The following is a 25,364-nucleotide window of genomic DNA, read 5'->3' as shown; positions in this document are numbered from 1 at the left end:
TGAGAGAGGAGGTATAAGGCGGTGCTGAACTGTGAAGGGCTTTGTGGGTGAGAGCGATGAGTTTATATTGGACCCTGTAGCGAATGGGTAACCAGTGTAATGACTGGCACAAGATAGAGGCATCGGTGAAGCGGCTGGACAGAAATACAACCCTGGCTGCTGTATTCAGGATGCAGGATTCCAGAGAGGAGAAAGTTTGGTAAGAGGGAGATCGATCAGAAGAGAGTTGCAGTAGTCCAGACGAGAGTGAATAAGAGCGACAGTAAAATTTTTAGCAGTTTCAAAGGTGAGAAAAGGTCGGATTCTGGAGATCTTTTTAAGATGCAAGTGATTGATAGGATTTAGGGAGTAAAGGAAAGTTTAGTGTTGAATATGACCCCAAGGCAGTGGTTGTGCTGCTTGGGAGTTATGCTTGAACCCTCCAAGATAATTTCGATGTTCGGTTAGTAGAGGGGAGAAACACAAGAAGTTCAGTTTTGGAGAGATTCAGTTTAAAATAGAGGGAGGACATGATGTTAGAGACAGCAGACAAAAAATCCTTGGTATTTTGTATTAGGGTAATGGTGATGCCATGGGAAGAAGTGTATAATTGGGTGTCGTCAGCATGGAGATGATACTGGAACCCAAATCTGCTGATTGTGTGTCCAATAGGGGCAGTGTATAGAGAGAAGAGGAGGGGGCCTAGGACTGAGCCCTGCGGGACCCCGATAGTAAGGGGACGAGGAGAGGAAGAGGAGCCGGCAAAAGATACAGTGAAGGAGCAGTCAGAGAGATAGGAGGAGAACCAGGAGAGAACAGTTTCCTTGAGGCCTATAGAGCGGAGCATAGTGAGAAGGAGCTGGTGATCCACAGTGTCAAATGCTGCAGAGAGATCCAGGAGAATCAGCAGGGAGCAGTGACCTTTTGGATTTAGCGGTTAGTAGATCATTAGAGACTTTAGTGAGAGAAGTTTCAGTGGAGTGTAAAGATTGTTGAGGGTCGAGAAGAAAGTTATCTGAGAGATAGCGGATAAGATGGGAGTGGACCGAGCGTTCCAGGAGTTGAGATGAAAGGAAGATTAGAGACCGGTCTGTAGTTAGCAGTGCAGTTCTGGTCCAGGGATGGCTTTTTAAGTAAAGGGGTTATGATGGCATATTTAAATGAGGAGGGAAAGATACCTGAAGAAAGAGAGAGGTTAAATATTTTAGTCAGGTGAGTGGTGACCACCGGTGAGAGAGACTGCAGGAGATGTGAGGGAATGGGGTCACTGTTGCAGGTTGTAGGCCGAGAAGAAGCAAGGAGCTGGGTAACTTCTTCTTCTGTAACAGGCTCAAAGATGGCTAGTGAGCTTGAAGTGCGTCAGGGAAGGGGATCCAGGCACTGAGGAGATTTGGCTGAGATGTCTTGATGGATGTGTTTTGATTTTTTTCTATAAAATAAGTGGCCAGATCCTCACCGCTGAGGTTGGTGATGGGGGCCTGTGCTTTAAGGCTCAGGAGGGAGTTTAAGATTTCAAAAAGTCATTTTGGATTGTTGGATAGTGAAGTGATGAGGGTGGTGAAGTAGGATTGTTTGGCCAGATGAAGGGTAGAGTTATAGGTTTTGAGCCTGAACTTATAGTGGATGTAGTCTTCTGCTAAAAGAGATTTTCTCCACTGACGCTCAGCACACCTAGAGCAACGCTGAAGAAAACGTGTTTGCATCGTGTGCCAGGGCTAACGTGTCTGTGTAGGGTCTTTCTTCGTGTAGAAGGAGCTGCTTCATCTAGGTCACTCTTCAGTGTATTATTGTAGTGTGACAATGCTAAGTCTGGACAGGAGAGGTAGGAGATGGGAGCTAAAGATGTGTGTAGATAGTCCATAAGCTGCTGGGTATTAATGATACATATATTCCTATAAGTGTGGTAAGTGAGGGTGTCCCAGGTGAGGAGACCATTCTTGACAGAGAAGGAAAGAAGGTTGTGGTCTGAGAGTGGGAGAGGGAAGTTAGTAAAGTGATTCAGCGAGCAGAGACGGGAGAAGACCAGGTCCAGAGTATTCCCGTCTTCATGCATAGGAGAATTAGTAAACTGTGAGATGCCAAATGAGTAGGTTAGAGAAAGTAGATGAGAGGCAGATTGGGAGAGGGGATCATTGATGGGGATGTTAAAGTCTCCCATGATGAGGGTGGAGATGTCACAGGATTGAAAGTGAGGAAGTCGGGTGGCAAAGTGATCCAGGAACTGGCGGGAGGAGCCTGGAGGGTGATACACAACCACCACTCGCAGGGAGAAGGGTTTAAAGAGTCTGATGGGGTAGACTTCAAAAAAAGGAACCATAAGTGAGGGAACCAGGTGGATGACCTGGAAAGCACATTGTGAAGAAAGGAGCAAACAAACACTTCCACCCTGTCTGTTCTCGGGTCTGGCGGTATGTGAAAATTTCAGCCCACCAAACGAGAGAGCAGCAGCGGCGGTGGTGTCTAACTAATGGATCCAGGTGTCTTTAATAGCCAGAAGGTTAAGGGAATTGGAGAGGGAAAAATCGTAAATCAAGAAATGCTACTGCGCAAGCGCGGGCGGCGGGGGCCATATTGCTGTAGGCAAATTTAATTTTCCCAGCAAAATGGCGCATGCGCAGTAGCATCGGCAAGTGATAGACGCTACTGCGCGGGCGCCATTTTGCTAGAGGAAAAATAAATTTGCATGCAACAATATAGCCCCCACCACTTGCACAGTAGCATCTCTGCAACCAAAAGATGCTACTGTGCATGCGCGGGCGGCCATATTGGGGAATGTAAATTTTTCACTTTTGAACAGAAATTACACAGGCAATATTTAAAACAGTAGGCAGGTGACTGAAAGCACAGTGACCTGTCAGAGGCCAGAGATAGGAATACATAATGAGAGCATCAGTTACAGCCCCTCCCTAAAGTCCCGCCCCAGAGCACGAGCATATCATTATGGCAGAACTGAAAATAAAGATTATAAAAGAACCACTGGACGGATTTCATCGACAAAGGTATCATATTAATCAGTATAACAGCGCCCACCTGACAGTGTATGTGGTTTACTAAGCACAATCCTGCTGGCAGGTGTGCTTTAAAGATGTATGGGCAACTTTGGCCTTGGGGTTTCTAATCGCGTTTTACAGCTGATGAATTATTCATTTTGGTTATCTCTAGTCTATTAAGCTGCATTCACACTGTAGGGTTTCTACTCTCTCTCTCTCTGTTGCTTTTCAGGTAGGTACAGGAAACTGTTTCATTAAAATGTCCAGACTGGTTTATTAAAGGGGTTTTCCCTTGAACAAAATTCATTTTAATCAATAGATGTTGGAATAATAATAAATTCCACAATTGGATGTGTTTAAATAAAATGTTCCTGTGCTGAGATAATCTTATAAATGTTCCCCTGCTGTGTACTGTGTAATGGCTGTGTCTGACCATGTGCAGGAACATGGTCTGATCATACCACAGCTCCTGGGCAGGGGAGGAAGAAAGAGTATACAGACATAATTGTGGAAATTATTATTATTCCAAGATCTATTGATTAAAATCCACTTTCGTTCATAGGAAAACCTCTTTAAGACTTCATAAATAGCTCAGGAAACCCAACAAAAAGACAGCCTTTTTCGTCACAAAGTGAAAACACAAAGTAAATAGTCTATGCTATATTGCAAGTTCACCCGCTTGGATTAGTGTCCAGTTCTTAAGTCCTTAGCACAGACCTCCAGACCCTGAATGAGACAGCTGGTCTCCTTTTTTTTGCCATACCACACCCCCAGGGTGGGGATATGTGAGCAGCCACTCCCACCCATCTCTTTAACTGCTCATAAACCCGGCCCTGACACGCCCTATTAACTCTCTCGGCACTATACATGCTGGAGCATGCTTTCCCTGGCTTACATCACCGAAGCTAGCAACCTCGATGAAGCATATCTCCCCTCAAGGACTTGTCCAGCGGCCATCTTACAACGCGTTACTTTTTTTTTTTCCCGCAGCGGCGGTAAAATTTCAACATTTTGAATCTATTTTCAAAACTTTCGTAGACGATGCTTTTTTTTTATTTTTTTGCCATAATTGTGTCAAAATAAAAAAGTTATTCTTTTAATTGCCAGGTAATGAGTTAATTTTTAATTTATTACAGATAGGAAAATACTACTTGAAACTTGCTGAAGAGCAGGACGAAGAAGTGAACAGTTGTGCTGCAGTGGACTGGCTCATCCAGGCCGCCAAGCAAGGTCGAAGGGATGCGGTGAAGCTTCTGCGGAGATGTTTGGCCGACAGAAGAGGTGAGCGTCCGCTGCAAAAAAAAAGTTAAATACGGTGGCCGAACATTTCTTACCAGCTGTAGGACACTGACTCCTACAATAACATTCTACCGTCCCCCCCTATTTATTTTCCAGGAATCACAAATGAGAATGAGAGCGAGGTGCAGAAACTCTCCACGGAGACGGATCTGGAGAGGGCCGTCAGAAAGGCCGCCCTGGTGATGTACTGGAAGCTGAACCCTAAGAAGAAGAAGCAGCTTTCCGTGTCTGAGCTGCTGGAGAATGTCGGCCAGGTTAACGCTGAAGGTCTGAGAAGGAAAAAAAAAACAAAAAAACTTATTTAACCCTTTAATGAAGTGGTGTGGACAGGTACTCCCTGCTTTACAGTGCATGTGCCGGATGTGTGCAGCAGAATTTTTGGGAGGACTGAGATAACTTACCCTAAATTTAGACCACCGCGGGGCTAAGAAACTGTTAGGGCAGCACTGGATACCTTCCTCAACACAGGTCCAGCTGCTGTACTGGTCTTTGTAGACGCTCTATGGGGATGTAGATATGTAACACAAGCTGCTGAGCCCAGTGATTGGCTGCAGCGGTAACGTGCTCTGTAGGCATGTCACTACTGCACCTGTCGCCTAAACCTAGGGCCGCGGTGAGGAGGCAGTGCTGGACCCGGGGGGAGTGAGTGTAGCGGAGTTTTTGCTTTCTCTTTTATAGGCCTAGAATGTCCTGTGACTTATGAGGGTGGATGGTGGTGCAGAGAGCCACAGATGTAGTATTCACCTGTATCGTGATGCCCGATTTACCCGAGACACATCCGAGGTCAATGAGTTGCTGACTTGCTCCCTGGACTGTTTTTTTCAGTATACCAGGATCGTAAATTGAACCTGTAATGAACGAACTACAACTCTCAGCATGATCATCATTTGAAGACTATTTTTCACTTATTAGTTATACATTATTGATCCTGGGTTCCCAGGTCTATTAGTAGATGAACGTTGCACTAATTGGTTTGATTGGGGTTAGTAAGCTATGATTTCTCATTTACTTTGGTCTTGCAGATGGAGAGCAGCAGCCTGGACCCATCCCAAAAGCCGCCCAGAAGGAGCGTCGGGTACTGGAACGCTTAGTTAGCAGCGAATGTGAGTACTGCTGCCTGATATTGGCATCTTGTCATTAACTCCTTCCCAAGGTGTGACGTAATATGTCAGGTGCCTATGTACAGAGCAGACTCAGGAGCCGAGCCTGCATCATACATAGGAGTTTCTGGCTGTGATGCTTTGCCTGCATTTTCCAGTAACAGCAGTGACCGGAGCCGTGCTCCGATTGCTGCTGTTTAACCATTTAAATGCCTCTGTCAATCACTGATTGCAATGTTAAAATATAAAAAAAGAAAAAAAATAATAAGTTAAGACGCAACATCACAACTGATACACGGGCAGCATATATCAGACACTGGCTGCATGTTTTCAGCTATGTATGTATGACTTAAACGCTGCCGCCTTAGAAAAAAACATACTAGTCGGACAGGCGGATTCCTGGAGACTTCTCTCCACCCCGTCCCCTTGAGTGACAGGTCTCTCCCTTGCAATCATGTATAGGAAGAGACCTGTCGGTCACTGGCATCAACTGTGGACCAATCTGCACTGGTGACTAGTCAGAAAAGCATGTTAAAAAGTGAGATGATTTGCCTTTTTTCCTTCCCTACATTAGTGTCTGATATGTGCTGCAGTGGATCAAGCAGCATCTATCCACTGTCTGGTTCCCTATTAATAATAAAAGGAAGAGAAAAAAAAGGCATATTTGGTATCACTATGTCTGTGACAGTCAGATTTATCAAAATCTAAACTTAATTAACCGATCGCAGCATTCAGGAGACAGGCAGAGGGCTGGGAGCTCCTTGTGCCTTCAGGTCGGAGCCCCCCGTGACTTCATAGCTGGGGCCCGACCTTTGCAGGTCACCAAGCTACGGAAAGCTCCTGAGACCTATGCACAGCATAGTCTCAGGAGCTTTCACTGTAGGTATAATGTATTGCAGTGCTAGTGCATTGCAATACATTATATCTATGAAAAAAGTGAAAGTCCCACAGTGGGATAAAGTAAAAAAGTTTAAAAAAAATAAATAATTATTACACTAATAAATACAGATTTATAGGTAAAAAAATAAACAAAAGAGTACACCTATTTAGTATCGCAGTGTCCGTAACGACCCGATCTATAAACGTGTCAAACTAATTAACCCTTTCAGTGAACAGCGAAAAAAAAAAAAAGACACTATGACTTTTCATCATACCGCTGGAAAAAAGTGGAATAAAACGCAGTCAAAAAGATGGATGAAAATAAAAATGGTACCGCTGAAAACGTCATTTTGTCCCGCAAAAATCAAGCCGCCATACAGCTCCATCAGCCGAAAAATTAAAAGGTTACATCTCTCAGAATAAAGCGATGCAAAGATAATTATTTTTTCTATAAAAGTTTTATGTAAATGCGCAAAAACATAAAAAATTACATAAATGTGGTACCGCTGTAAACGTACTGACCTGAAGAATAAAGCTGCCTTATCAATTTTACCACACAAGTAACAATAACAACAAAAAAAAAATCCTGACTTGTTGATTTTTGTTCATTCTGCCTCCCAAAGATCGCAGTATGGCTCGATGCACATGTATCCTGCGCTCTGCGCTGAGCGCTTACACCGGGGTTTCCATGTAAATCTCTGAAATGCGTGATTCAGACGGAAACCCCTGATGGAAGATTTCCTATAATGAGGCAGATGGAGACCCAGTGGATGCCGTCTGACCTATGATTTGGCGGTGTCCATCTTTTTAGGCGTAAATAAAAGTGTGGGGGGCCACAGTTTTATGCACCTCTGAAAAGAAGGATAACGCTGAATAGAGGCCAGATGGAGTCCAGAGTAACTGTGCTGCCTCATTATAGTGAATGGATCCGGCAGGGGTTTCATCTGAATTACATCATTTGGAGATTTAGATGGAAACCCCAAAGTAAGTGCTCAGCCTATAGCGCCGGATAAATGTGATCTAAAATGTTCCCAATAAAAGCTTCACATAAAAGCCTCCACTCAGGTCTGTCATGTGTTAATGGAAATATAGGGGGCTTCCATGTTGCTGGTAGTACAAAGGGTCTGGAAAAGCTAAATGGCTCCTCGCCCCCCAAAAGAAATTCAGCAAATTCTGCGCTCCCAAATCCAAATCCCCCCTCCCTTCTGAGCACCTTAGTGTGTCTAAACCGCATTTAGCGTCCACATGTTTAGCAGGGGTATAATTTCCAAAATGGGGTCACTTGAGGGGGGATTCTGCTCTTCTAGCATTTAGAGGCTCTGTATATGGGGTACGCAAACTATTCTAGGAAAATCTGCGCTCCAGGAGGTAAATATCGCTCCGTCCGTCCCGAGTGTCGCCGTGTGGCCAAGCAGTGCTGTACAGCTACATATATGGGGTATTGCCACATTCAGCAGAAATTGTGGGACAAATTTTGGTGCCATTTTTATCCATTATCCAGTGTGAAAATGTCAAATCTGGGGCTAAAACAACATTTTTGCGGTAAAAATGTAATTATTTTTTCCTCACTGCCCAATGGAATATAATTCTGTGACACTCCCTTGGTGTCAGTATGATCACTCCACCCCTACATGAGTTCATTGAGAGGTGTAGTTTGAAAAATGGGGTCATTTATGGGGGAATCTGCTGTTTCGGCACCTCATGGGATCTTCTAGTGGGTCATGGCACCCTCAAACCATAACGGTAAAATCTGTACTATAATATGGTGCTCCTTCATTTCTGACCTTTGCACTGTGCCTCAAAAGTAGTTGCCAATTACGTGTAGGGTATTGGCGTGCTCAGGAGAAATTGCACAACAAAATGAGAGGTCAATTTTCTCCTGTTACCCTTGTGAAAATAAAAAATTTGGGGCTAAAAGAAAATTTTTCTGATATTTTTATTTTTTTATTTTCACGGCTCTATGTTATAAACTTCTGTGAAGCACCTGGGGGTTCAAAGTGCTCATCACACATCTAGATAAGTTCATTGAGGGGTCTAGTTTCCAAAATGGGGTCACTTGTGGGGGGTTTCCACTGTTTAGGCTCAAAGCTTTTCTTTTTTTTTTTTTTTAAAAGATCGTTCCTCTGTTCAAATGAAAATGCAAAATTATAGTAGAAAAATAAGTCCATCTGCCCAAATTTTTGTAGACGTTAATATGAAACAGACTAGTTATCATTAAATTACTCTCATTCGAAACCATAATGATAAACAGTCACCAGGTATCGCAGGAAATGGCCGGAAATATTCACTGCGCTGAAAGGAACAATAAACCTGGAAATGAATGGTGGCTGTAAACGGGAGATAAGTAGATTTGTCACATGTTCCTACAACAATAATTCTTTGCTGATCTCTTACATTTTGGACAGTGGGTGTGACATATAATTTTTTCTTTTTAACTACCATAGAAAGGTCAGAGGCGGGAGGCTCCGGCTGCAGGCAGATGGTTTATGAATTTTTAAATCCCTTCATGCCATAGCCGTTTTTCATTTTCGTTTTTTGCTCCCCTTCTAGAGCCATAACTTTTTTTTTTACATATATTCCCGTCAGTATGGCTTGTTTTTTTTATGCGGGACGAGTTGTACTTTTGAATTTCACCATCGATTTTACCATATAGTGTACTGGAAAACAGGAAAAATTCCAAGTGCGGTGAAACTGCAAAAAAAAGTGCAATTCCACAATTGTTTTTTTTTTTCTATTCACCATGTTTATTATATGGTAAAACTGAACTCTCAATAGGATTCTCCAGGTCAGCTGATAACAAATGTGTTTTTTTTGTGGTGAAAAAATATTTCTCATCTTTTGTATGGGAAAAAAAAATTTTTTGCATTTGTTGCCATTTTCCAAGACCCATAGCGTCTCAAATTTTTGGGATCTGGGGCTGGGTGAGGGCTCATTTTTTGCGCCCTGGGCTGATATTTTTATTGATACCATTTTTGAGTAGATACGATGTTTTGATCACCTTTTATTGCAATGTTTTGGCGGCTAAAAAAAACGTAATTCTGGCGTTTCAATTTTTTTTCTTGTTACTCCTTTTACCGATTTGATTAATTTATTTTATATTTTGATCAGACATTTTATGAACGCAGCGATACCAAATGTGTATTTTTTTTAAATTGTTTTCAATGGAGCTAAAGGGGAAAAGGGGAGTAGTTTGAACTTTTTTCTTTTTTGGAGGGGGTGGCTTTGTTTGTTTTTTTAAATTCTCACTCTTTACAGTATTTAATAGTCTCCTTCGGATGATCGCAGGTCTCCTATCGCCTGTGCAATATATATATATATATTAGTACAGACCAAAAGTTTGGACACATCTTCTCATTTAAAAAAATTTCTGTATTTACTATGAAAATTTTACATTCACACTGAAGGCATCAAAACTATGAATTAACACATGTGGAATTATATACTTAACAAAAAAGTGTGAAACAACTGAAAATATGTCTTATATTCTAGGTTCTTCAAAGTAGCCACCTTTTGCTTTGATGACTGCTTTGCACACTCTTGGCATTCTTTTGATGAGCTTCAAGAGGTAGTCACCGGAAATGGTTTTCACTTCACAGGTGTGCCCTGTCAGGTTTAATAAGTAGGATTTCTTGCCTTATAAATAGGGTTGGGACCATCAGTTGTGTTGTGCAGAAGTCTGGTGGATGCACAGCTGATAGTCCTACTGAATAGACTGTTAGCTGCTTTTTTCTTGCCATAATACAAATTCTAAGTAAAGAAAAACGAGTGGCCATCATTACTTTAAGAAATGAAGGTCAGTCAGTCCGAAAAATTGGGCAAACTTTGAATGTGTCCCCAAGTGCAGTTGCAAAAACCATCAAGCGCTACAAAGAAACTGGCTCACATGAGGACCGCCCCAGGAAAGGAAGACCAAGAGTCACCTCTGCTTCTGAGGATAAGTTTATCCGAGTCACCAGACTCAGAAATGGCAGGTTAACAGCAGCTCAGATTAGAGACCAGGTCAATGCCACACAGAGTTCTAGCAGCAGACACATCTCTACAACAACTGTTTAGAGAAGACTTTGTGCAGCAGGCCTTCATGGTAAAATAGCTGCTAGGAAACCACTGCTAAGGACAGGCAACAAGCAGAAGAGACTTGTTTGGGCTAAAGAACACAAGGAATGGACATTAGACCAGTGGAAATCTGTGCTTTTGTCTGAGGAGTCTAAATTTGAGATCTTTGGTTCCAACCAACTGTGTCTTTGTGCGACGCAGAAAAGGTGAACGGATGGACTCTCTCCATGCCTGGTTCCCACCGTGAAGCATGGAGGAGGACGTGTGATGGTATGGGGGTGCTTTGCTGGTGACACTGTTGGGGATTTATTCAAAATTGAAGGCATACTGAACCAGCATGGCTACCACAGCATCTTGCAGCGGCATGCTATTCCATCCGGTTTGCGTTTAGTTGGACCATCATTTATTTTTCAACAGGACAATGACCCTAAACACACCTCCAGGCTGTGTAAGGGCTATTTGACCAAGAGGGAGAGTGATGGGGTGCAACGCCAGATGACCTGGCCTCCACAGTCACCAGACCTGAACCCAATTGAGATGGTTTGGGGTGAGCTGGACCGCAGAGTGAAGGCAAAAGGGCTAACAAGTGCTAAGCATCTCTGGGAACTCCTTCAAGATTGTTGGAAGACCATTTCCGGTGACTACCTCTTGAAGCTCATCAAGAGAATGCCAAGAGTGTGCAAAGCAGTCATGAAAGCAAAAGAAAAACCTAGAATATAAGACATATTATCAGTAGTTTCACACTTTTTTGTTAAGTATATAATTCCACATGTGTTAATTCATAGTTTTGATGCCTTCAGTGTGAATGTACAATTTTCATAGTCATGAAAGTACAGAAAAATATTTAAATGAAGTGTGTCCAAACTTTTGGTTTGTACTGTGTGTATGTGTGTGTATATATATATATATATATATATATATATATATACACATATACATATGTGCTATCACCTGCTCAATAAGAAGAATGTTCATTAGTGGTGTGAATTCATTTGAACAGTAATAATATGTGCACAGAAAGAGTTATTACTGACTGTTCTGTGCACATCCGAAGTCTATTCAGGCTGTATAAACGGGCTATGAAAGGGAATCCGCAGGATTTCACCCCCAAAACTATTTATATGCACCTGTAGCTCTTTCAAAGATGCTTCCAGCAATACCTTTACATGGCCAGTCCTTTCCTACGTTATGGAGAAATCCGCATTTCAATGTATGTGCAAATGAGGCTGAAGACCTCTACAAGCAGACCTCTACAGATCTACAAGCAGGAGGAAGCTGTGCTGAGAGGGGAATAGAGCTGGAGTGACAGAGGCTTCAGATCTACCATAGCTCTTCAGCCTCATTTGCATATCAATTCAAACACTGATTTCTCAGTAACGGAGGAACAGACTGGCCATGTAAAGGTATTGTTGAACTTGTCTTTAATAGAGCTACATGCAAATATGAATAGTTTGGTGGGAGAAATGCTGTTGCCAGATTCCCTTTAAACGACGGCCATCCGGCCTTACCGGTGACTTGGCAAATCAGAAATTTCACAATGTGATTAATTCATTGACAAGAAAAATGATGGTTCCCAGTTTTCAATATTCATAAATTTCCAAGAGGGGTAACCTCTTCTCACAACTATATATTATGTGCTATTGATTAGCAATTACTTCTGCTATATAGTTATTTTAAACAGACCTGTCTGGAGAGCTCACAGACCCTCTTTAAAAGAAGTCTGTTAGCTCAAAATGACTGTTCAAAACAAGCACAGACGGTGCACCCTTGGTGTGGCCAAACATTTTAGTGCACCCATCTATCTAGATCCTTATCTTACTAGATTGTTGACAGTTCTAGTTTTACAGGAGCTAGAGGGAGACTGGCATAGACCTTAATAAAAACAAAAAAAAACGGATGGGAAGGTGCACTGAACTGTTTTGCGGCGCCAAGTCATTGTGTTCTGATAGACTCATCCAACTTATGGGAATGTTTCTGATTCTGGCAGTTGAATTTTTACATTTGCCCTGTAATGTATTACTTTGTTATTTATGTCACTTTTTCCACAGCTAAGAGCTACATCGCTTTGGATGATTTTGTGGAAATTACAAAAAAATACGCCAAGGGGATCGTACCGTCAAACTTGTTCCTCGATGATAATGAAGATGATGAGTTTGCAGGAAAGAGCCCGGAGGAGCTGCCTCTCCGACAAAAGGTAGCGCAAGAATTATATAGGAACACAAAGCTTACATTTACCTTCAGCCGTATGTCAAGAGAGCACATTCAAATGGGGTATCCCCAAATTATAGAGGGATTTTATTTGGGTGATATCTTTAATTTATATATATATTTTTTTTCAAACTAAAAACATTAGACTCCTCCTCCTTGTTCCAGCACGTGAACATTAGCAGCAATAGACCATGTCAAAGTCAATTTGTGTAGAATCCTTTTAGAGCTTCTAATCTGTACATACTCGTAATCCGGACAAAGATCATTATGAAGGAAGTGGGAGGAGGTGAGCTGTGATATCATTTATTGTAAATAGTTAATCCTGTGTTATTTAACATTGTAATTCTGTCTGTAAGGATAATGAGACTACTGAAAAGTCCTCTTTATAGAACAGGAAGTTTGAGTCTTTTGGCCAGTGTGAAATTATTATTTTTAAATTGTGATGTGAAAATTGAAAAAACATTAAAAAAAACAAAAACAAATACATTTAACAATAAAACCTGATTTAAACAATAGGTCTTTTTTGGTGACACACGGTTTAATTTTACAGTTAGTGAAATTAATGGCAGGGGGCTGAAGTATTCACAATGGATTGATGCAGAACCGATTTATTTGTAGGAATTAATCTAGGCAAGAAATTAGTGTTTTATCATCGTCTGTATTGAGTAGGGGCAGATGCGTTACAGCCTTTAGGTAACGACAGATACAATGGAAAGATCAGTCCTATATAACATGAAAACATGGCTCTGACTAGCGAGGATAGTAGTGTTACAGACATAGATGGAAACCTCTGCTTTAGGATGATGAAGGGAAAAATCCAATTGCTAAAGAGTAACCGTCTGTTTAATTTTATTTATAAATGAATAGCACATGAAAATTAAATATACAGCAGATGACAGTTGGTGCACATAAAGTTCTATGGAGAGCTGTAACTGTCGTTTCCGGAGAACTTGCAGCAGAATGTCTGTGTCTCTGCCTCTAGCTCCTCCTCCTGCCCCTTTCCATAGAATTTTTTAAAAAAAAACAACTGCCGTCTCCTATCTCGGTAATGTGAAAATTTGTCTTCACTGAATACAGATTATACCTATGAATTGAAAATGAAAGATCAGTCCAGAAGGAGAAAGAAGCAGATTTATCTGATAGGATATATTACAGAGTTGCTAGTTTACATGTGTACTATTAATTTCTGAAATAAAGGGTTGAAAACTGCTTGGACAACCCTTTCTCAATTACTCTAAACAGCCTGTGCTCTTCCAGTGATGCCGGCACTATGGAACTTGATCACCTGAGCCTTGGTGCCAATCCGGCTAATTGTCAACTTAAGTCTCTTGCGTCCTTCGGACAAAACGGACGTCTAGAGGAAGTCAGAACGGCTACTGCTCTCACTTACTCCGGATGTTATTTTTGTCCGAGCAGTTAGCCGTTCTGACTTCCTCTGGATGTCCATTTCGTCCGATGAAAGTGAGAGATCGGAAGAGAGAACAGACTCTGGTTTTATGGGGAGGAATGTAGTAATTGACAAGTTGTCTGAGTAGTGAACAACCTCTTAAGTTTTGAAGGATTCAGGACACATTAATGGCTTTCACCATTTATCTCTTTTTCTAGATTGTGAAGTATCCACTACATGTCATCATGGAGCTTAAAGAATACCTGATAGACATGGGCTCCAAGGCTGGGATGCACTGGCTGTCCACCATTGTACCTACACATCACATCAATGCACTCATCTTTTTCTTCATCATCAGTAACCTCACCATAGACTTTTTTGCCTTCTTCATCCCTTTAGTCATCTTCTACTTATCCTTTATTTCTATGGTTATTTGCACTCTCAAGGTTTTCCAGGACAGCAAAGCTTGGGAGAACTTTCGAGCCCTCACGGATCTTCTGCTTCGCTTCGAGCCGAATCTGGACGTTGAGCAAGCCGAAGTGAACTTTGGTTGGAACCACCTTGAACCCTATTTATATTTCTTGATTTCTGTATTTTTTGTCATCTTCTCATTTCCCATATCAGACCGACACTGGATTCCCTGCTCCGAGCTGGCTATCATATCAATCTTCTTTACGATTACCAGCTACTTGAGTTTGAGCACGAGTGCAGAACCTTACACTCGGAGGGCTTTACTAACTGAAATTGCAGCTGGAGCTCTCACCTTCGTAGGCGTCTTGCCCGATTCTGTACCCTATATTGATTTACTTAGCAAAACCTTTTTCGCTGTGCCAGTGGGGCACTTTATTGTATTCCATATAAGTATCCCTTGCATTTTCTTCATCTATTTATTTTACCTCTTCTTTAGGATGGCTCAGTTGAGGAATTTTAAGGGTGTATATTGCTATCTTGTTCCTTACTTGGTTTGCTTCATGTGGTGTGAGCTTTCGGTTGTGATTCTTCGGGAATCTACCGCCATTGGCCTTATCCGTGCATCCATTGGCTACTTTTTCTTTCTCTTTGCCCTTCCCATTCTTCTAGTAGGCATTGCTGTCATATGCGTTGTCCATTTCATTAAGTGGTTTTTGACTTTAGAATTGACCAAGATTGTAGTAACCCTCGTATTGTGCACCGTTCCGATAGGTCTTCGTTGGTGGTCAAAAGCCAACTACTCTGCAGTTGAAATGTTTAAGTCTCTTACGAAAAGCTCCATTGTCAAGTTGATATTGGTATGGATCACCGCCATCTTCATGTTTTGTTGGGTATATGTCTACCGTTCGGAAGGGATGAAAGTGTACAACTCTACGCTGACCTGGCAGCAGTATAGCTTTTTATGTGGTCCAAGGGCATGGAAAGAGACCAACATGGCAAGGACCCAAATTTTGTGCAGCCACTTGGAAGGTCACAGGGTGACATGGACAGGGAGATTCAAATATGTCCGTGTCACGGAAATCGACAACAGTGCTGAATCCGCCGTAAACATGCTTCCTCTTTATGTTGGAGACTGGATGAGATGCTTGTACGGAGAAGCCTACCCGCTTTGTGATCCGCAGAATGTCACCATGGAAGAAGAGGAGCTTTGCCGACTCAAGTTCTTGTCCAAATATGCGTGCCATATGAAGAAATTCGACCGGTACAAATTTGAGATTTCGGTTGGTATGCCTTTAAACAATAAAAATGGGAACCGAACCCTTGAAGAAGACGACGTCACGAAAGATATTGTTCTAAAAGCGAGCAACGAGTTCAAAACGGTGTTGTTAAGTTTACGGCAGGGGAGCGTCATAGAATTTAGCACCATCCTCGAGGGACGTCTAGGGAGCAAGTGGCCAGTGTTTGAGCTGAAGGCCATCGGCTGCCTGAATTGTGTCGCCAAACTGACCCCATCCTCCAGACATGTCAAGATCGAGCACGACTGGAGGCTCAATGTCCACATTGCCATAAAATTTGCCTTTGATTTCTTCTTTGCCCCGTTCCTCTCTGCTGTGTGAGAATGTCACTAATGTCCTGGTGACCTCCAAAAACCAAAGAGAGCTCCTCTTGTAGCTGCCACTTCTGCACTTTGCCTAATGCCTTCACGAAAGGGGTCATGAAAAAAATAAATAAATAGTGCAGGGAGAAACCTGCGGCATTACCCTGGGCACCAATTTAAAGGCTTTCCTTTGTCAACCTTCACTTGCTGTTTGGTGCCATGGGACGCGCCATTGCACTTATTTGCACTAGTTTTATTAATGGCACATGCAAAACTTCGGTTTAACACCGGTTTGGTATTTTCATTCTGTGGATTCCTTTTTACTTTCCTCAAGTTTTTAGGTTGGACGAAGTATTGACACTTATTCACCAATTTAACAACACATTTAATCTGCTCCCAAAAGTGAAATGTTGTATACAGTGTAAAAATGAAAATAAAAAAATAGATTTTTTTGCTACTTGAAAACTGTCCATAAGCTGCTGATGTCTGATCCTGTATCCTCTGTGTTTAGTATAGATGGCAGAATTTCGCCATGTTCTATGAGCTATACTGGAGCTCTGTTTTGGCTCATTAGCACTTTTAGCGATAGTGAAAAAAAACAAAAAAACATTTTCACCCTCTTTACAGGAATAGCACTACTCTTAGGCTTGGGTCACAAGCCTAATCAGTCTGATTTTAAACTAATCTCACACTGATCAGAGTGATCTGATTTTCTCAGATGTGGAAACTAAAAAAAAAAAATTTCCCAAAATCGGACATGTGCTCAGCCCCATAGAATAACATGGGGAGGAGTGCCATCCATCAAAACGACGCATAGCACTCGTCCGATTCTTTTACGGTTGTGTTTACGAGTCCTTATTCATGGGCTGTGTCTAGTATTGCAGCACATACTTTTCAAGTTAAAGAAGTTGTCCACTACTTGGGCAACTCCTTGTCATACTCCACGCTTGTCCCCGATAAAATAAAAAAGCTAATACTCCCCTCCCGTGCCGGCGCCGTTCCAGTGGTGTCAGCACTCACGGTACCGGGGCTCCCGTGCGGTTGTTGTAACACGTGAACCAGGTGCCCAATCAGCGCAGGCATCATGGTCCTCACACAAATTGAGCATGAAAAGGTCAGAGATCAGCTGCAGCCCGGACTACTTCTTCATTTTCTATACGACAGAAGGCGGGAACAGTGACGTCAGCGCTGATGTGACACGTGAGCCCGGTGCCCAAACAACCGCACGAGAGCCCAGGGACCATGAGTGCGTATACCGCTGGAACGGCTCCAGCACGAGAGGAGAGTATTAAGCTTTATTATTTTATCGGGGCCAAACATTTAGATGAAGAAGGGGTTGTCCTAGTAGTGGACAACCCCTTTAAAGGGTTGTTCTCCTCTTTAATCTTAAGACGCACACCGCTCCCCTGCGTGCTGGAGGCTGTGCGCCCCTGAAGATTGACATTTCAGGGGGTCAGCTAGGTTGTGGCGTTGGCCAGCTGTGCTCTCCCCCTCATGCTTCAAGGTTGCAAGTAGAAGCAGATTTGCCTCCGCAACATTGGAGGAGCGCAGCGCTCTGGCCAGCTTCCTGCTCTTGCAGGCTTTAAAGCAAACTGCATGCAAATGCTGAGATTCTTGCCTGGAAGATTGGCCGCCTTTCATACAGTAGAAATGTGCCTGGAAATAGAGTTAAAATCCTTGTTCTTGAAAACTGAAGTTATTTTTAATAAGAAGTAAACTGCAAAGTAGCTTGTTACAATTTTTTACCAATTTTATCATGTTGTGGTAATCCGTATTGATGGAGGTAATTTTCAGTATCTGACACGGCCCGTGAGCAAAAACGGTGCTGTTCACCAGTCAGCAGCTATGTCCAACTTCTGGTCACAATCTTGTGGCCAGGGCAAGTTCTGCTGATCAGTGGTGGTCCCAGAAGTGGACACCAACCCCATTTAATAATTATCACCCATATATAATGGAGCATTTACCCAGGCTAATTTAAGGCGGTTGGACAAGCACAGGTTGTTGAACAATGATAGGGACAGAAAGAGGGATTGCATTAGCCATCAATCACCCTGCAATATTGGTTCCTATGAACAAAGACTATCTGCTCTCCTAAATGTTCCTCAACAATGAATTGCTCGTTAGCCCATTGTAAGAGTTAGTATTTGTATAGTCATGTGTTGATGCTCACCAGGCATTCACAGGTTAATAAGCCGATCTAATATACACTGCTCAAAAAAATAAAGGGAACACTCACATAACACATCCTAGAATGAATCCTGAATGAATGAAATATTCTCATTGAATACTTTGTTCTGTACAAAGTTGAATGTGCTGACAACAAAATCACACAAAAATCATCAATGGAAATCACATTTATTAACCAATGGAGGCCTGGATTTGGAGTCACCCCCAAAATGAAAGTGGAAAAACACACTACAGGCTGATCCAACTTTGATGTAATGTTCATAAAACAAGTCAAAATGAGGCTCAGTATTGTGTGTGGCCTCCACGTGCCTGTATGACCTCCCTACAACGCCTGGGCATGCTCCTGATGAGGGTGCGGATGGTCTCCTGTGGGATCTCCTCTAGGATGGCACATCAATGTGTTATTTGAGTATTCAAATATAATATATTATGAATTGAAAAATGAGATCCATAAAGAGATCTGGCAACAATATTACAAAGATGCGGAATTATTAGTTTACTGACTATAGACTCAACATCAATCCAGGGTGGAGCGTCGCTGTGAATAGCCTTCCTTTACCGCACACACAACACAGAATTATAGATCAAAATTCGTTAACCGCAATCATTACATAGATACAGATATAAGTAACATTGCCTTGTAAGTTCTGTCACAATTACATATTGTGTATTAAAGTGAATCTATCAGCAGTTTTTTGCTATTTAACCTGAAAGCAGTATGATGTAGGGGAAAGAGAGACTAATTCCAGGGATGTGTCACTTGCTATGCTGTGTTTTGTAGTTTTCAATAAATCAGTGTTTTATCAGCAGGAGATTATCATTGCCTGACTAGATCTCACATGCAGGCCAGTCAAGACTAATCTGTGTAACCCCGCCCACACCACTGATTGGCAGCTTACTGACAATACTACAATGTACACAGGAAGCAGCCAATCAGTGGTGTGGGTGGGGCTATACACAGCTCAGCATTCTGACCACTGCCACATCCTACATCTGATAAAACCAGGATTGTATCAAAAAGACACCATTCACTCCAGTAAGCAATATATAGCTGGAATTCTGCTCTCTGCCCTTACGTCATGTTGCTCTCATATTATCTAGCAGGAATCTGCTGACAGATTCCATTTAAAGCGGTATATATATATATAATATATTTTTTTTTCTCACAAAGATATATCTTAATTGCTAGAGATGATCTAGAAAACGATAACTAGAGCATTTCTAGGAAAAAAGAGATGATCAAAACTCGTCATTTAGCTCGTTCTGTAGGTTATACAGAGCTGAGGGACTATAAGATTTGGCACTTGCTTCAGACATGCTTATCTTGATCACACACTCCTTTGGTATAATCAGAGCTTTGTCTAAAAGATTACTTGAAGTACCGGTAACATTTTGAGGAGTTTTATTAAATTCCTATGTGTCATCTTGGCAGCTTTAAGTTGGATACAAAACACAGTAGGAGCTTAATGGCTGCTCCACCACAATATTTTGGCCTGTATGACAGTGGTGTAGTATAGGTGGGTGGGCATTCTCCCTTGTTTGAGCGGTGCAGCGGGGGCTGCTTTGACATATTGGTTGGTGTCATTGCTCCGTAGGTTACTATGTAGAGTGCAGCAATCACAATGATTTTGTCATCAGCTGCTGCGCTCTTCATAAGCAACAATGGTTAACAAAGCTTATAGTATCATATGAAGTGAGCCTTGTCATCTTGGTCCCTGCCTATGCAGAGCGCAGTGGCCAAAAACAAACTCCTGTTGACTGCTGCGCTCTCCGTAGGCAGGGATCTGAGATGACAAATGTTTGAGCTGAGCCCTCCCACAGCTCCCCGCCCTTTCTCTCTTGTAATTATGGGAGTTGAGAGGGACATCGGGAAGCTGTACCAAATTTGAAAAAAAAATGACCCCTGTAAAATAGAAAAAGTAAAGTTTATTTTTATTTTTTTTAACACTAATTGGGGTTAGGATTAGGGTAATTAAATAGTTACATAAGAAAAAAATACAAATGTTTATATAATTTACAATGTAAAATGTTTTTTTTTTTTTTTTGTCTTTGTTGTATTTCATCAAAAAATGCAGAAAAAAAGGAGGTTCAAAGGTCAAATTATTATATTATCTTATTCTTCAGTACATGTGCTTAGAGGGGGGAAAAAGGGGTTCAGTACAGGACTGGTGGCCGGAACTCGGGGAATGCAAACAGTCCATTGGTTACTGAACGTAAAATATGTCTTGACCTGAGCGTTGGCAAACGGCACTGTGCCACCGATGCCGGATGAAGACTATGACTTATAAGCTGCCTGTACCCTAATGTCGTTTATGTATATGGTTCATCATTACATAGATGTATATACATATTCTTCACTATCTGTGTCACCACCTCATTGTATATATTCTCCGTTAGAATAGGACTTCAGTGAATTCCCATAAAATGATGCCTTATATTGTAAATTAAAGCTTGTCAGTCTTCCTGCCTTCGTCTCATTGTCCTTCATAGTACTGTTGCTTTGTATGTCGCCAGAAACAAAAACTGTTAGGGTCCTTCCACATTGCGTTCCAGCACCCATTCGGTGGCCCCGTCAGGGCATACACGTCTGAACCCCCCCCCCTCCAAAACGGGATTCGGACATATTTGCTGAAGGGACCGTAGACTATAATGGTGCCGTCAGCGTGCACGGTCTGAGTGTCTACCTCCAGTAGGCATACACGCTCAAAAATTATGCATGGCAGAGCGCACGTTTGCTCTGTCTGCACCATTATAGTTTATTGCCTTGTTGGTGGATATGTCCGAATCCCGTTTTGCAGGGGGTTCAGACATAAGCCCCGACGGGGCCAACCAACGAGTGCCAAACGCAATGTGAAAGCACCTTTAAGAGCGTGGTGTTAATTATGTCCTTCAATACTTTTCCATTGTTCTTCTGCCCATGATGTCTTTTAGACACTGGTGAACTGCATTGTTTTTGAAGCAGAACATGTTTCAGGAAACCACTGGTGGTGGTCTTTTGTGACGTTTCTTCAGATGTCGTTGGGAGTGTCTTTTTTCTGCATTCTATATATAACCTATTAACCCTATAAGACAATGAAGTCACGTCCTCCCAAATATTAGCTAAAAAAAAATATATATTTATTAATAACCATTAAAAAAAGAAGTCAAGCCACAAGTGCCCAAATTAGATCAAAGCAATGTATAAAAAGCATAGTAATGACAAAAATATAGTAACGTATGAGGTTCTCAATTAGGGCTCGAAAAGATAGAAGCACATCAAACATATGGGTATGAACAGTAAATTAATATTTATTGGTCAACTATGACAGCACCACGAGAGAGGGGATCCGCCCACCAAGGACAGGAAACTTACAGGCTTAAAAGGGGCTGTCCTCTCTCTCGCCTCAGTTTGGTTTCCTCTTCTTGAAGGAGGGAATCTGTGACAGGCTTACCTGTGGAAGATATCTGGATGAAGGTCTGGATAGTGAAGATTGCTGTTGAGCGGCGCCCGTATCTGGGGTCGGCAGCTCCAACGTCGGCTATGCGCTGGGGTGGGCTACCCATGTGTTTGATCCGGACCGCAGTGGGAGCTGCGCCCCTGTCTGGGGTGGCAACCCCACCAACACTCGGCAGATGGTGGGAACGACCCTGCCTGAAGTGAGCCCTGTGTTGCCCTGGAGTGGTGGCTGCGCCCCCGTCTGGGGTGGCAGCTCCATCAGCGTCTTTTCTTGAAGATGCAGCGGTGGGTGCTGCGCCCCGATCTGGGGTTAACAGCCCCGTCATCATTCCAGGAAAGGAGCGGCGCCCCCACCAGAGTATCTCAGCGTCGTCCTTTGCCGGCGCTGCTTTTGTAGAGGTTGGCGGTCTGCGCTGCAGGTCTCCGCGGGCCGCGCACTTCTAGCCTCTTCCTGTGTTGCCGGAGGCGCGGCTTGATGACGTCACCTCGTCCCTCTGAGGTCATGTGACCAGACCAGGAAGTTCCGGTCACGTGTATTCGGACTCCGAGGATGTGCGGTATTAACCGCGGTGGCCAGCAGGTGGCGCGCCTTAGGGCTATTGCACCTGATACCGGAGCAGTGTTTTTAAAAAAAAAAAAAAAGAGAAAATGGAACAGGTGCTACTATTTAACTACCTAAGCACTGTTGTTCTTGGCTTTCCAGCTATACTCTCTATCATGGAGACAGAAAGTGAGCAGCAGCAGCTAGTTCAGCAGCCGCCATCTTCACCATCTCATAGGCTGCTTGGGGAGCTCCATGAGACACGTCACCCTCGAGCTACCGGTAATACCCGAACCTCAGGAAGGCGAGGATCTGCGTCCAGGCCCAGCTATTGTGGCTCCAGCAGAATGGACGAATCTGCAGCCTCCAGGGATGATCCCCCTGCTAAGAAAGGCCCTTCCTCCAAACCGGTACCAGCTCTTTTGAGCCGTATGGGTAAGTGATCTTTGAGAAAGTTCAGTCAGTAATGGAGCATCCCTTCTCCTTCTCTATTTTGAAAAAAGGGGAATAAATGTACCTCCAAATTCAAGCACATTGAATGTGCGTTGTGTAAGACCATCTTACCAGACTCCTATCCCAAAAAGTTGTGCCAATCCTCTACCAACCCAACTTTGGCGGACGAGACCCCTAGTTTCACCTCAGGATTAACAACCCTAGTTAAATCAGAGATCAGTAAAATCCTCTGTAAAGTTAAGAGGAAGGAGGATGCAGATTGTGAGATCTCCCCAGCCCCTAATGACTCCCTATCATCGGCCTATGAGGTGGACTCTGACGATTCAGCTTCTTCATCCTCTGCATCCAAGGGCAGTGGTACGGGTCAGCATTGTTTTCATCTAAATTAAATTGACAGTCTGGTTAAAGCAGTCCGCTCAACTATGGGCATTACAGATGCCAGACCAGAAAAGTCAGTACAGGATGTTCAGGGGACTGGAACAAAGGAAAAGAAGGTGTTTTCCAATTAATGATAAGCTTCAGGATCTGATACATAGGGAATGGAGAAAAGAAAACCGGAAAGTAAGGGTTCTCTCCCCCCTTTCTTTAAAAGAAAATACCCCTATGCGGACTCAGCCTCTTCCTCCTGGGAGAAGGCTCCAAGGCTAGCTGTGGCTATAGCAAAGGCATCTAGGAAGTCATCTCTCCCCTTTGATGATATGGGGGCTCTTAAAGACCCTTTGGACAAAAAAGATGACACCTTTCTCAAAGGGACCTGGGAAACGGCTGCTGGGGCTTTAAAGCCGGCAGTTGCTGCAACTTGTACGGCCCGGTCCTTAATGATATGGCTGGAACAGCTTGAATCCCACCTTAAAAATAACACATCCAGAAAAGAGATATTATCCGATGTTCCACTCATGCAGGGGGCAGCAGCTTTCCTAGCGGATGCCTCCGCGGACTCAGTTAGGTTGGCAGCAAGATCAGCCGCCTTGTCCAACTCAGCCCGTTGAGCTTTGTGGCTTAAATGTTGGCCAGGAGATATTCAAACGAGAACAAGACTGTGCTCTACCATGTGAAGGGGAACATGTTTTCCAAGACGTCCCTCCTGACCCCTCAGGAGGGACGTCCTTCATATCTCTGATAGGGACAGGAAACAGAAGAGTTTAAAAGCCCCCTCCCATACCTCCACTGTTTATCCTGTCCCTATCAGAGACAGGATGCAGAAGATCTTACCTCCAGTGAGCAGGAGGATCGGGATGGGGTCCTCGCACTCCTCCCCTTCCTTCTGCCGTGGTCCGGAGGCCGACACCCCGCCTGACAAGGGGTCCCTCAGCCTGGCCGGTTGAGCAGGTGGCTCCCGAGGAGGACCGTTTTCCCCCGCAAAGGAGGCTCTGGGTCCATGCCGCTGCAGCCCTGCGCGCGATCCTATGTGCGCAGGGGAGAAGGAGTGAGCGGCATTTCCGGTTACAGGGGCAGTGGAGTGCCTACCTCTATCTAGTAACCGGCGTGCGTTCCACGCTGGAACGCACTTCCGGTTCCAGTCTGCGTTTGAAAAAAAAGGGCGCCAACCTGAAATTAAAGGGGAAACGCCTACATTTTTGACGAAGCACATGGAAGACAGGTGAGACAGGCTATTTAACTGTGGGGTTGCATCTGAGGTATCACTGTGTCTGGACACCAGCCATGGAAGGATTAACCTCTGGTCGCCCTGATATGCCAGCAGAAACCCCAGTACATGTGAGTTAATGGGAGTTTCTTGGTCTACGTTACCTACTACTATCGGTAGGTTATTACTATATGATCCCTTGTTGTTTTAGGACAAGGAGGGCTCTAAAAAACCCACAACGTCATCAACCCCTAAGAAAAAAGGGAAAAGATGCGCCATCTGTAACCTGAAGCTACCGGACACATATGGGAAGCAATTATGTACCGACTGTATTGCCCGAGTAGTCAGGGATGACCATTCCTCCTTCATGTCGGACATAAGATCCATAATAAGAGAGGAGGTCCAAAGTTCAGTCGCAAATATGATCCCCCACACAAACTTCCCACCCAGGACCTAGGCAAAAGAGACCCTGGTGGAAGATGGAATCTAGCTCAGAGGAGGAGGAAGAACTATCAGTTTACTCTGATCCTGAACAGGATGAAAGGGAGGGATCTATTTCAGTTTCCCCAGAAGAAAGGAAGAAATATCTCTTTTCTTGGGAAAACACTGAACCACTTTTGTTGGCAGTAAGGAACACTATGAAAGTGGAAGACACCCTCCAGCCCTCCTCAGTACAAGATGAAATGTTCGGAGGGTTGAGAACCCGTATGAACAGAGTATTCCCTATCAATAATCACATTAAAGCCATGATTTTAGAGGAATGGGAGGAGGTGGAGAAAAAACTAGTAATTCCCAGAAGTTTCAGATCCCGTTTGCCTTTTGAGCCAGAGGAAATCAAGCTGTGGGAGGAAATCCCAAAGATTGATATCCCAATAGCTAGAGTAGCAAAAAAGACATCGATCCTCTTTGAGGACTCGTCATGCCTAAAGGACCCTATGGACAGGAAGGCAGACAACCTCCTTAAGAAAACTTCGGAAACTGCAGCTGCTTTAATTAAAACAAACATCGCAGCAACCTCGGTAGCAAGATCCATGATCATTTGGTTGGAACAGTTGGAAGACCATCTGAGGAACAAAACTTCCAGAGAGGAGATCAGAGACTCTGTTAAGAATGGCAACAGAGTTTATGGCCGACGCCTCAGCCGAATCAATTAGGTTTGCTGCGAGAAATGACGCATTATCTACTGCAGCCAGGCAAGCAGTATGGCTAAAAACCTGGTCTGGAGATAACCAGTCCAAAAACAAATTGTGCTCCATCCC

At 43.3% G+C, this 25,364-nt stretch overlaps 1 protein-coding gene across 3 annotated transcripts in view; it reads left to right on the top strand.

Annotated features, from left to right (window-relative positions):
- The window catches only part of WFS1 (wolframin ER transmembrane glycoprotein), a 29,852-nt gene extending 13,492 nt beyond the window's left edge, over positions 1-16,360 (top strand). For all 3 annotated transcript variants that reach the window (XM_073648197.1, XM_073648188.1, XM_073648206.1), the window contains 5 exons: positions 4,106-4,250; positions 4,365-4,535; positions 5,291-5,371; positions 12,349-12,494; positions 14,114-16,360. In XM_073648197.1, the coding sequence (XP_073504298.1) occupies positions 4,106-4,250; positions 4,365-4,535; positions 5,291-5,371; positions 12,349-12,494; positions 14,114-15,922 (2,352 nt within the window). In that variant the 3' untranslated portion in view covers positions 15,923-16,360. The remainder of the gene's footprint in view (positions 1-4,105; positions 4,251-4,364; positions 4,536-5,290; positions 5,372-12,348; positions 12,495-14,113) is intronic.
- Positions 16,361-25,364: the final 9,004 nt, after the last annotated feature.

The sequence above is a fragment of the Phyllobates terribilis genome, unplaced genomic scaffold (assembly GCF_046119375.1).
Source record: "Phyllobates terribilis strain yellow unplaced genomic scaffold, ASM4611937v1 Scaffold_1__5_contigs__length_1240528914, whole genome shotgun sequence".
Taxonomy (NCBI): domain Eukaryota; kingdom Metazoa; phylum Chordata; class Amphibia; order Anura; family Dendrobatidae; genus Phyllobates; species Phyllobates terribilis.
This window is presented reverse-complemented; position numbering and strand designations above follow the sequence as displayed.